Source organism: Ciconia boyciana, chromosome 1 (genome assembly GCF_034638445.1).
Source record: "Ciconia boyciana chromosome 1, ASM3463844v1, whole genome shotgun sequence".
Taxonomy (NCBI): Eukaryota; Metazoa; Chordata; class Aves; order Ciconiiformes; family Ciconiidae; genus Ciconia; species Ciconia boyciana.
This window is the reverse complement of record NC_132934.1, coordinates 97,282,279-97,296,093: the sequence shown is the minus strand read 5'-3', so window position 1 is coordinate 97,296,093 and position 13,815 is coordinate 97,282,279. Positions and strand designations below refer to the sequence as shown.

Genomic DNA, 13,815 nt, shown 5'->3' with positions numbered 1-13,815 from the left:
TTCAATGTTCCCTAACCTGATCCTCCTTCACCAAGAGTAGAGTCTTCCTTGCTCCAGATTTCCTCACTGGTTTCAACAACCTAGGATTCCTGAAGACTGACCAGTAAAGACTGAGGCAAAGAAAACATTGAGTACCTCAATCTTTTCCACACTCTTTGGCACAAGGCTCCAGTCCCATTCAGCACTGGGCCCATGTTTTCTCTTGTTTTTCTTTTGCTGCTGATCTGCTGGTAGAAGCCTTTCTTGTTGCCCTTCATGTCCACTGCCAGATTCAACTCCAGGTGGACTTCGACATTCCTTACCTGATCCCTGCATATTTGGACAGTGTCTGTATTGTTCTCAAGGTCACCTGTCCCTGTTTCCAGTTCTGGGATGCTTCCTTTTTATACTTTATATACTCTGAAATGCTGCATATCATCATATCTTAAGGAATGGTAATAAGAATTAAAGGTATTTAGACAAGTTTGCAGGGTAGTTGCCTTATCCACTTGGGATGGGATCTACTCCGTCCAGTTTTAATGATCAGAAAGGCACATATCCAGTCTAAGTTAATCATCCCCTGAAATTAATCTTAAAGTCATGAACAATCTCCTGGAGGTGACCGTCTCTCCTGACTGAGTACAGAAGCCCTGACTATATATATACAGTTCAGACTACGTGTCTAATTTTCAGATGACCAAAACAAATTCCGTGCCTCAAACCACACTGTTTTATTTTGAGCAGTCAATAAAGAAAATAAGTATGTGCATATTTGTGTTTATGTGTGTGTCCACTAACATGCACACATGTACAGGTGCTGGAGAACTAAACTCCAGAGGAGGAAACTCCTTATTTCTGTGAACTTTGAAAAAGTAAGCCCCTAACCACAGAGTATTGCTGTACCAGAGATGGAGCCATATACAGAGTTCTTTTGTTTCTTCTTAAGCAGAAGAAGTTATGACATCTCATAAAGCTACAACTGTCCGCTGCACAGAAAAGAATTGTTTTCTGCTTAGTAGTGGTGAAAAATACAGAATATTGAAGCCAGTGAGAACAATGACAAACAGGCTGGCTGTCAATGCATTATGTGGACGTAGATGCTTCTAACTTCTTGGCAATTAGGTTGGAATATCTGCAGGCTTCAGTTGGCTCAACATTTCAAATTCTTGCAGTATAAAATTTTAAGTGCTGTGCCTTCCTTTTTGCTTGCCCTTCATTTGCAACCCATATTCCTAGGTCAAGAAAAGCATTGATAGAAATACAGCTACACAGGTACTCAAGGATTTTGCAGGTAAGGCTGGTTTTACTCAGGGAACAGGTGTAACAGTCTTCAGCAAATGCATTACTGGAATAAGCAGAACTTGCTAACACCTTCATACTTTTAAGAAGCTGCTCAAAGTGGCTTCAGAAGGTCACGGGCTGAGTCAGATGCAGAGCTCAGACTAAACTCCTGGGGGTTCAGCATCAACCCCTCCGCTTCACCTCTTGTACAGATAAATACATTGGTAGCTTGTATCAGCAGGCCAGGGAACCATTCCTCACAGCACTTCAGAAGCAGCATTTAGATCTTTCAGGGTTTAGCAATCTAACAGACAGCCGGAGGTTGGTGAAAAGCCCCATCACTGAACAGTGCACAGGACAGGGGAAGAGCTCAGCATTTTGAGTCCAATCTTCAGTTGGTGAAAGTTTGTTTAACTGCTGCCGGAGGGATAAGACATTTTTTATCGTTAAAATACATGGTCACATTTCTTTCTTTGATATAACATTTGAATAACAAGTAGTTGAAACAAAAAATCTATCAGTAGTGATTAAGTTATAATGAAACCACAGCGATTAAAACATTTAAGTTATTCAGAATTCAAATGTGTCTGTCTGGATGTGAGGAGTCAGATGCTTTCAGAATCCCAGGGCTTAGCATGAGTACAAATGATCTGCATAGAAAATTAAATATTTTCATTAATTTTGATTTTTGTTCTCTAAGGACCATTAACGCTGTGTATTTGGACAGTACAGGCTGGTGCCCACAATTTAAAGCAACTCAAGAACTTTCTTGAATAATCTTGATTTATCCAACGTGTTTCCCTTTGGTTTGAACCCCAAGGGTATCAACAGCCTTAAGTGCCCGCTGTTAAGTGCTAACACAAAACACAAAAAGCTGAAGCTTGAGATTGCCTCTTCCAGATCTTTCAAATGTGTGAGCCTGACAAAGATCTTAATGGAGCAGGGATTTTGCATTTGCCACATTCTCCTGTCTGGAGAGGCAGATAATGCAGAAGTACAGCCTGAGCACCAGGCAGGGGCATAGCTGATTTCAGAGGAGATTGTAATAAATGAGGGCTTTAGCTTATCATTCCCCACAGGCTGTTGTGCTTAGCTGCTGCCGTTCAGGTCTCAAGGTCTGTGAAAGCACGACACTGCCGTGATGACAGCTCGTCATTGTGATACTTGTGTTCAGCGGCATAACATCACATCTACTGCAGTGATATATCTCCTGAACTGACCTCAGGAGCCCAAACCTTGAGCTGCAGCCAAGTGCCGCTTTCAGGCACCCAGGCACCCAGTGGCCCAGGACTGGGTTGAACACAGGCTGGCAGCTGCCCCGAAGCAGACCTGTGAGGTGGGTTTGGCAGACCTAGCCCTGCCAGGAGGCCTTGCAAGAGTCATTTCAGGCAGCGGGAATTAGTGGTTAGCAATGAATGCTGGGACCCAGCTTAGGCTCTTAAGTACAGCAGCCAGCCTCCCTGGCTTCTCTACAACGAGATGAGAAAGAGAGGCTCATCTCTCCTGATTCAAAGCAGGAGCCTAACTAAATGCCCAAGGAGAAGCCTTTCTCTCCTCACTGACATCAGAGTGCTAACACAGACTGGACTGCTGACCCGGCACCTTGGCTTGGTGAACAAAGTTCATCACAGAATCATATAGGTTGGAAAAGACCTTTAAGATCACAAAGTCCAACTGTAAAATTCTTAGTTAAACTAACACCCCTTTCAAGACCTTGAGCAGGTCTGTGGAGCAACCCGTTTCCCCACTCAAGTTCCAGAAATGCATTTGGAAACCTCTGTTTTCCTACACTCAAGCAAGACAACAAAGCAGGGTTGAATTTTCAGGGATTGTGTGCAAAAGGACACATGACGCTGAAAGTGAAATTTAGACAAAATGCCAAGTACGTATGCAATCCTGAGAGCTGTTTTTCCCCATCTCACTGTATTAATACCCAAACTCCACACCCATGTTTTATAGAGTCACTGTTTCATGTAATTACTCTTTCACAGAGTAAGAAGCACAGAGTGGAAGGTGATACCTTACTGTGGAGCACTTCAGTACCTCCTGCATTTCTGTACACTATGTATCTCCAGCTGGCTTTCCAACTAGTGGTAGTTTTGGATCCAATCCAGTGGTAGTTTTAGATCTGATCTGGGGGTTTTGCTGCTCCCAGGAAACGTTTTGGGAGGCAGTAGGGCTTAACCCTGCTGTTCACGATTCCATGCCCATAGCTTGGCCTCTGAAAATTAAAGACTGCAAAGCTGAGGTCCTCCCGTCTCCTTTTTTAAACTCTGCCTTTTTGAATCCCACCCAGTAAGCTCAGCACTTTCTGAAAACTAAGATGTGTTAAATATCCTGTAGCACACAAAGCTTGCTTCAGTGACGATTGTTTTTGAAATATCAGGCTGTTCAGACACTTGGAAGTAAATCTGATATATACTATTGATTAAAGTACATTAATCCTAACATTAAGCAACACCTTTTAGTGATCCCAGGGCATCTACCCATCACCATACCTGTGCTTATAGTAGTTCAGGGAGGCAGCTTAATAGGTCAGACAGATCATGTGTCAGACAGATATATGTTCCATGGAATAAAACAGTCAGAGAATAGGTAGGCACAAGTTTACATGCAAAAAGGGAGGGACATCAGAGAAGGCAGCTGAAAGGAGTAATATAAAACTGTTACTCGTGTACATGCTATTTTATACTGTCCTGCTCACTGCTTTTCATTTCTCTCTGATTTTCCATTTCACACTGTGAACATTACGGCTCCTTACACCAGATTTCTAATTAATTACTGCTGGGATCCAAATTCTTAGGAATACCCAATACATAGTGTTGCTGAAGTTCACCTCCACAGTCCTGGCACTCATTTAATACCAATATTACCCCTAGTGTAACTTAAATCTGCTCTAAATTAAGCTGGCTGGGCGAGTTTGGGAAAAAAATAATTCCCTACAGTAGACAAAACCAAAATATTGCTTCTGGCCAAGCCACCCACATACACTTTTTTCAGAGAAAATGTTTTCACTGATGTCTTCTCTGAAGCAATCAAGCAACTCTTTATTTAAATTTCCTAACTGTGTTTCCCTTGGGAGCACCATGGCATCCTCTGTTGTACATAGTCACCTTTTGCGCTAGGACATAATTCACCCCATGCATTCTCCCCATTCTCTCCTGAGCACGCTGCAGGCCAGCCGTCACACTGGGCACAGCTTTGGCAAGTGGCATTACACGTCTGAGCACAGCAAGCTGGGGTCACTTCCTTACACGTGGCCACAGCTACATTTCCTGCTGTCCTTCTGTGTACATCTGCAAATGAAGAAAAGGAAAGTTTTCTATTCTTGAGGTTTTTATTTCAGCAAATCTGCGTATCTGCCTTAAAGTGGTCTAAAGGAGCGGAGGTCATGTCCTTTATAGGAATTAAAGCAAAACAAAGTTACATTACAATCTTCTGCCTGATTTTTTTTTCTTTTTGAAAACCCAGGGATATCAGTATTCATATTCCTTATGCTTCTGCAGTTTCCCTTAGATTGGCAGCTCTTCTATTCTTGCATTAAAGGTCAGTGTTGAAATCATTCTCTCTTAGGTATTTCTTCCTATAGAGGTTAATTAAAACGAACAAAGGGCCAGATAGATACTCTACCGCCTTCTGTTTTGCATAGCCATTTGCAGACCTGGATCCATTCACAACCCGCACAGGGATTCACAGCTCTTCAGCCACCCTCCCAGCATGGACTACCAGGCTGTATTAATACGAAGCAGGACAGGGAAGACAACTACCAAAGCAGTGCTTAAGTATTTCAAGATTGCTGTAGTTGCCTGATTGACGCAAAGGTGTTGGCAGGTAGCCTGGTCACTGAAACAGCTGAGAGGAAGAGGGCATATGAGCTCAGCAGTGGATTTCAACTTTTGGGATTCTTAGCTGTTGTAAATTCATTTCACTGAGGAAGGGGGCTGTGGCTTTAAACTGTTCCTTCACAACGACACAATCTACCTCTTATAAATCTGCTGCTAAATTTACTGGGCAGAGCAAGAAAACACCACCCACTCAGAACCCCTCTCTCATTTTATATCAGTACGAGCACATCATGCAAGTGTAAATGGCTATACAGTTGAGTGCCAATGAAGAATCAAAATAAAACCCATTTCACCTCTCAAATTAATTTGGTTTTGCTTGCATGATTTCTCTGTCATTCTTCCAGTTCTCCAGTCATCCATAGACTTTCAGGTTAAACAAGACATGAATTTTAAGTGCAAGATCCACATAGAAAAAAGACTACTAGAAATTCTTTAGATATACTTTAAAGAAGGAAAATAAAGAGGGCACCGGCCTGGGCTGAACAACATTTTTGCACAAACTGGCTTTGCTGGAAAACTGGATTTTCAACTAAATTAAATATTTACACAGTCAAAAGCCTGAAAATCAAAGTATTTTGCTTTGAAAATGCTTCCTGATATCTCAAGCATATTGTAGTTCAGTTAGTTCATATCCTCATTTTTCTGAGTTAACTGTGATGCACTGTAATTCTCAGCTTCAGTGATGTAAAAATCACCCTGGAAGCTGCAGAGTGGCCAGGGAATCTGGTTTAGAGAAGGCAAAGGAGGAGGAAGTACCTGGGAATACAGCACCCAAGGTGTTGTGACACCGTTTTCAAACAGAGATGAAAAAAATACATTAAAAACACACAGGTCTAGGACATGTGTGTTTCCTTTCTCCTGTGGGTTACTGTTTTCCCCACTGCCTCAGAAGCACTATGTTTTCTTCAGTAGGGCTCTTTCAAAAGCATGGAAGGAGGAGCTGCAATCAGTAATGGCACATTTTTCCACCTTCATGAGTGAGCGATGGACAGCAGTTGAAGTGGGGACGTGGTTCTATTCTCAGCGTTGTTCTCACTGACTTATCACTTTACATCCACTATAAAGCTCAGGGAATTTCTCAAAGGGATAATGTGAGGCTTGGTTAATTTTATAAACTGCTTTGCAGGCACTATTGCCTAGATGTTACAGAAATTGAACGTAAAAGAGCTCATCCTTGAATGAAAGTTGAGGTAGAAGCACAAAATAAGAGTGCTACAAGAGGAAAATACATTAATAAAAGGAATCTTATAATTACACCTCTGCCACCACACACTTATTCATATTCTTCATTTATCTTGGTCAGATTCTGTATCTCTTACTTCTACTGGATAGTAAATACAGCTACACTGGGAGGCACAACTTCCTGAGAAAGCTGGAGCCCACTGTGAGGGTAGCAAGAGCAAGTCCTCTGAGAATAGAGGATTGTGGACAGACTTCTTTGTCATGATGAGAGTACCTTATTTTCTATGAGAGCAAGAGGTATTCTAGGGTGGAGTAGAGGCCTAATCTCAAGTGAATATAACTAGAGTTCAGCAGAATGCAGTACCAAGAGCACTCTCGAAAACAGGATCAAAGAACAAATGAAAAATAAAATGGAATCACTAATATCACCTCATTCTTTATTATATAAAAACTTCTGGCACCTGCAAGAAAAGAGAAAAAACTGGCAACATTGCCACAATTACTGTTTCTGGGGAAATACAGAACCATGGTTTCCAGATAAAATTACTGTTTGTAAAGTCTGATTGTCCTGGTTTCAGTTGGGATAGAGTTAATTTTCTTCCTAGTAGCTGGTATAGTGCTGTGTTTTGGATTTAGTATGAGAATGATGTTGATAACACACCGATGTTTTAGTTGTTGCTAAGTAGTGTTTACACTAAGTCAAGGACTTTTCAGCTTCCCATGCTCTGCCAGGTGCACCAGAAGCTGGGAGGGAGCATAGACAGGAGAGGTGACCCAAACTGGCCAAAGGGCTATTCCATACCATATGACATCATGCTCAGTATATAAGCTGGGGGGAGTTGGCCAGGGAGCAGCGACCGCTGCTTGGGGACTGGCTGGGATTGTTTGGCGGGTGGTAAACAATTGCATTGTGCATCACTTGCTTTGTATATTCTTTTATTATTATTTTACTTTATTTCAATTATTAAACTGTTCTTATCTCAACCCATGACTTTTCTCACTTTTACTTTCCAATTCTCTCCCCCATCCCACCATGGGGGGTGAAGGGGGGGGAGTGAGCGAGCGTCTGCATGGTGCTTAATTGCTGGCTAGGGTTAAACCATGACACTGATATATTTTAAAGCTCTTTGTAACAACTCATTGCATAATTCAAATGGCGTCTACACTACAAACATCTAACATATTTGTGCTGGCAGGACTGTCAATGCATTTTTGTTACAAGAAGCTTGGAGGTCTGCTACAAATAATCTCCAAAGAGTAACTCTAATTAGCGGCTAACATTGGCATATTTCCTGCTATCTGAAATTAGATCAGAGAGTTAGGCTGAGATGAAAAAGCCCTATTAACTCCCTAGGCTTCCAGTTCCTGTTTATTGTTAGAAATTAAAGTTTTGAACTTTATCAGCTACTATCTAAAGAAGTCTGGATCAGTGGTAACAGAGTGATTTGAGAGAGACTTTAATGCCATTTGCTTCTGTTGAAGTACCACAGGCACGCTACATAAATATCCACAGGAAAACTTTATTTAATGGTTACATGCAGCTGAACAATAGTCAGGAAAGATGGTCAAGTGGCCAGCATGCTAGCCTGGCAAGTGTAAGAAGTGGGAGACATTCCTTGCTCCAAGGTACTATTTAATCATTTCTGCATGACTTAGAAAAAGTCACTCTTCACAAAAGTCACTCTTCACAAAAGGTTGGCTATAATTAAGCAAATCTTTGGTTTTCCTATAGCTTATGGAAACAGAGAGGCTCCTCCAGACAAAGGAGCCTGTTTTTTGGTGTTCTGCGACTACAGTTAGCCTTTGTGTAGACCTCCATTTGTCTTCAACTTTGTCATCTGTAAAACAGAAATAGCACTGCTCCACCTCATGGGAATATTAGACAGATGAATACTTTCCTCTGCTTCCTAGAGACCTCGACCCACCCTGGACAGGCACATCACCAAATTCCATCACAAGCAAACACCATAGCCCTCTCCGCACACGGTTCTCCAGCTTCCCTAGGGCCTTTGGTGGTGAGACTGGGCTTTACATCTCAGTTTGCCTTCCACACAACTTCAGCAGCTCTGAGGTTTGCCATGGCTGCATGTTCCTCCCCTTTTTTTTAGCTCTGCACAACTTGGAAAATATTAAAATGCATAAGCTCCTTTTAAACACCAGGACAGGGAAAGGACAGGTAGAAAGACAGTAGAAAGGAAGGCACAAGAAATCCTCCTCTTGGGAAATATATTTAAACTTCAATTCTTAGAATTTCTAAACAAGGAAGAGATTTGTCAAGTTGTATTTTGCTCAAGCAAACACATGGGAAGGGAGGCAATTTTTACATCTTGGGGCTAAGCACAGAAAAACAATGTAATTCTAGAGTTAGCATGTAGACAAAGGAGGAAACATGTTATTAGGTCAGGCTACTCTTGTTTAGACAGAGCCATAGAGAATTTAGGCTATCTTTTAGTTCTGGTAATCATCCTGAGCAGACAAATCAATGTCTTAAGCTCTTGATAGCTATAGAAAAAATAGTAAAGTCAGGCTTGTGTTTCCAAAGAAAGTTGTGGTTTCAAAGCAATCCATTATCCCACCAGGCAATGTGGAAATTTTCTGCAGAATCCATCTACCACAACAGAAAGATTTACAGTTTAATCAAATCTGCAGTGGAAACTGAATCTTCACAGACAGAATGCCAGTGTATCTTCACCTTCTCCTCCACACCACAAAGTCTACCACACAGACCCTTGCATTTACGATTTAAGATCACTCTTCTCCACCTTTCATTTCTAGCATAAGTGCTTTTTAACACTGTCTCTCTAGTTTTCCTCCTTAAGAGGAAAGACAGTATCTGTATAAAAAGACTTTAAGGGAAACAGGAAAAATCTACCTCCTTAGGCCTGTCTTCACAGCAAAGTCAACATAACTGAACTGTTGTCTCAGGAATGGATCCCATCTAAACAAACAGCCCTTTTCTTAAAGCCTGACAATGTTTTAAAGCCAAGTTGGTGGCAGCAAAGAAGCCAAGCGGCTAAAAATTCAAGCAAGCGTAATTCATTCTGCTAGCAACCCAAACACCGTACAGGAGGGAATGCAAGCAACACCCGGTGGCATACTACCAGAGTTGCAGTATCGTCCCGAAGGTTCATGCCCAGGAAATTCAAGAATGTTCTCTCAGTACCTTCCAGCAAACTGCAGCCTACCTTGGCAGGGGAAGCTGCAGGTGCATCTCTGAAGTCTCAGGACTGAATACAGATGTGTGCAGGGTGAACAAGGCAACCGGGCTGAGGTTCTAGGGCAGAAGTCTGCAGAAGCAGGCTCATTTCTGTCACCATAACGTTAGATGAGAAAAGCAAAGCTGCTTTACATCCCCAGCAGAGCAGTGAGTGAATCAAATGAGCATCCAGCAACTAAGTACCGTAAGAATTTTATTTGCAGACTGCAGTAGGTTGCGGAAATGTCTTTGTACAGTTACTATGAATTTCATGTGTCTCTGTGAATGATATCTGTACCTTTTCAGAAAAAAAAAAAAAAAGAAATAAATTTTGGGAAATTAAATCACCCATTTGGTAGAAAGACTTAGACACTTGCAGGGATGTCCAGAAACATGAGATCAAACAGTCAAGAATCCCCCACCTGAACTGCTGAAGGAAGCAGTGGGCCTTCAGCCAACAGCATGTGTCTGGCTTTGGACATACTCTGCAAAAACACACCAACAGTGAGGGCCTAAATACTCACACTGAGATAATACCAATTAAAACAGCAGTTCTCTCCATGACCAAACAGTGACAGAGACTGTTTAACAAAGGGAAATTCTTCACCAAAAGGAGTCCATTTGTTGCCCCAGGGCAACATGGAGAGACTTATTCTTTCCTGGGAATTTAAACCAAACCCAGGGACAAGACCAGAGTCAGACTGCATTCAAAAAACTGAAGCTTAATATAGACCTGTCATATTTTACATTTTAATTGTGTGAGTGTTTCTTTTGCTAAGCCTGCTTCCTTAGTGTATCGTCCTGTTGTCCCCAAAGGGTATAACTAGGTGAAACCCACCAGCAAACTGTGGACAGTTTGGGAGGCCCAAGAAGCAACGTCTGGAGTTGAACAGAAGGCCTGCAGGGTTAAATGCCATGGGGATATGTAATAACGACACTTAGAACTATTGAAAAAGAATGGTCTTTATGTAGACCCAGGGAAATTAATGCCTATGGGATAATGTACTTTGAACTAATCACAACAGTCTGGAGACATTAAAAGAGAAGGATGAGACCTGGTTTTAACACAGATATCATATGCTTTTACTAAAGGACATGTTACTATTCTGAATCAGTTTTCCAGCTGCAGTTAATAAGCTCTGGCTTCAGCTCCATTTGGGAGAACACAAAGCAGGTCTTTATGATTCCCCCACCCTAGAAATGGCTCCACTTTGGTCTGCTCCCCACCATGTGCAGTAGCCCCACAGGAATCTTCAGCTTACTGGACATTCTTGTTATTTGACCTCAGATTTGGCAGAGTGGCATAGAGGAGATGTGGCATCTTGAAGAAGCTAGCCCAGTATTTCCAGAATCAGGACCAGGGCAAATGAAACACCCCAGCCTGTGCTCTCTGTGCTGGGAAGGCTGCTCCACACTACTCCAAGACCTTTTCCTTTGTCGACCCTCTCCTGGTGTCCTTGACACAAAAGCAGAGGCAGCATGTCTACACCTCTAGCACAGTGAAAGAGAAAGTTCAGAACAGGTTGTGGGCATTGCATGCTCCATGCCCTGCCCATATGTGCACAGCCTGTGCAAGCATGCCTGCAGATGAGCTAATACATACTCAGGCACCTGCTGTCTTGGGCATGCTCCAGTCATTCTTGCACTGAACTGTATCAGTGAAGCTAGTCTTGAGACCTTGGAGCTGCCTTTTAAAAAACAGTATAGACACAGCAAGTATGTCAGCAATTCCCAAACTTGCCAAAGGCAAACCTGCTGGTTTCTCTAACCTAAAATGCACAATGCCAACCAAGCATAAAGTGAGTGAGTGTCAAAGCCTTTAGCAAACAGTCACTGCTGCTTCTCTCTTCCCACCACAGCAGCAAGGAAAGGCTTTCCATAGTATATTAAGCTAAATAAGATGCGAATTCTGTTTGATAAATGGTTAGCTCTTCCTCATATGCTCTATAGAGGAAAGTTGTGTGTCGTGTTGTTGTTTTTTTAAATGTATATGCTGTTATTTGTTAGAGAAGGTAGCATAAGGAAGTATACCTTGTACATGGAGCAGAAGTAGCTGAGTCTTATGGTGGTCGTGAAGGAACTTTGTTCCCTGCCTCTGGCAGCTGCATCAAGTAGTCCTGAACCTGACTCTTCCATGGAGTTTACCTGAAAAAAGGTAGCACAGGTCAGGATCTAAAATTGTCATAGAATATATAGAGCAAAATTTTAGAGTACAGTAAAAGCAAAAATTGAGAAATTTTGCTGAAAATACAACAAAACAGTACAATAGATTTCAAGTCCAGTAGGTACCTCTGCCTGTCACTATCTTAAGTCACATTCAGTACTATTTCAATTGAGTGTGAATGTTGCTTTAAGTATGCAGGCTGTTATCTACACCTTTCTGATTCTCCTATTGCTGAAGAGGAAGCACAGTGCACGTATCAACATGCTTGGTCATCCTTCACCGATCCCTGAAGTAATTACAGAGCTCTCTTGTAGTGCTGTGCTGACACATTATTCTGTATAACATTAAAAAAAAAAAAGCTAAGCCCAAGTTATTCTAGACTGTGCTGAATAAAAAATTGGAATACTTGAGACAAATTGAAGGAATAGTATGTTAGGATTACAGAAGAGTGTTGAAATTATTTTCTAAGGCACTCGAGACTAGGAAATAGGATGCAAGGGGAAGAAGAGATAGGGGAGTCCCAAACTATGTGATTTTATGGAAGGAGTGATTGAGAAATCACACATTCAGTTATGGAAAGCTGTCCATTTTTCCCTGTACAAACATTCGGTGGCCAGGTGCTGGAGAGCACTGAGGAGTCACTAGAGACCAAGATAAATGGTGGAGCTAGAGGTATGATATCACCAGCACCAATGCTGGTGCAGAAAGCTGCGTAGTTGCAGGCTGATGCAAGTGACAAAACTGAATGATTTTTTAAATTTAATTGTCAAAAATGAAAACAGTATTGTCTTTTCATAAAAGCATTTTCCCCATTTTTCATTGTAGTACTACAGATGAATAGAAGTAAGGTAAATGGTCTCCTGTTGGATCTCAGTTTCTTGCAAAAGGCTTATAAGAATCATCTCTCTGCCTGTAACTCAGGTAAACTTAAAGTTCTGAGTTTATTTTTTAAATCATGTGTACATTCGAAGAAAGGCATTGCCAAAAGAGTTTTCCATTTCTGTGCACTAAATATTTTCACCATTCTCAAGCTTAACAGCAAATCCAAGGTCAAGATCAATGCACACAAATTCCACAGAGCAACACAAGCAGAAATTATGAACTGCACCTTGTTGTAACTTCTGGAGGTCAGGTCTGAATGAGGCATTTGTGTTTTGCAAGAGGTGTTTTCTCTAGCACTGACTTGAGAAAGGTTTGTTACAGCAGAATTTTGAATGTTATTTTCATGACCGTAGTATTAACATCATCATTCAATACCACTTTATATCACACGTTCTTTACTATGGTCTTTATATTCCTTGGATGATCCAAAAAATATGTCCCTCTCTAGCCAGTCACAGTAACTGATACATTTCATGGATTTTCCCTACAAAACTGATGCCACATACCAACATGACCCAGCACAAATAAAGTGAAAAGGAAGGGAAAAGGAAGGGAAATTGTCAAGGTGGTTTTCTCTATGGTTTAATACCACCAAGACTAGAGCAACAGGTGGATTTATGGCTACCCCCTAGTCATTCATCTACCCCCCATATGCATGTCTCATAAGAAAGCACAACACTAAACTTTCCAACGTTAATGTAAAGCTTGTGGAATGCAGTTAACTGACTGGTTTGGCTAGACGTTGGAACAACTCCATTGGTATCTTCGCCTCACTGCTAAAGCAGTTCTGATAAAATGGCATTTTAGCCACCTATGTATAACTGTTGATGTTCAGTAAATAAAAAAAAAAACCAAAACACAAATGTAGGGTAAGACTTACCCAAGACAACCTGAGGCATCATCTCCAATTGACTGACCTCCTCCTTGAAAGGTAAAGTCTATACATTAATCTCACCCTGAAATAGCAACATAGGATTCCAAGTTTACTACTGTAATGACTGTCAGAGCAAACTGGATCAGGTCATCTCAGAGTCAATGAGGACTAGAAGTGGCTTGTCAGTAGATTTGAGAGAAAAAAGTGAGCAAAGAGGATGCTAATAAATCTCTGTTGACCCCTAAGAACCCTAACCTCAGCTATAACCAGCTGTCCCTGAGTTCAAGGATGCACTGTTGCAGCTGAATATCCTTTCCCTCTGGTAGTGCAAATGTTAGAAAAGTAACTATTAAGGGCTATTAGTGGTCTGACCAACTGTACGGATGCTTCTATTGGGAAAATCCCTGCTTTC

At 41.6% G+C, this 13,815-nt stretch overlaps 1 protein-coding gene across 1 annotated transcript in view; it reads right to left on the bottom strand.

Moving 5' to 3' along the window:
• LOC140647455 (uncharacterized) overlaps nucleotides 1–13,815 on the bottom strand; it is a 234,683-nt gene that overhangs the window by 70,466 nt on the left and 150,402 nt on the right. The window contains exon 2 of the mRNA XM_072852109.1: nucleotides 11,515–11,628. Within this exon, the coding sequence (XP_072708210.1) occupies nucleotides 11,515–11,628 (114 nt within the window). The remainder of the gene's footprint in view (nucleotides 1–11,514; nucleotides 11,629–13,815) is intronic.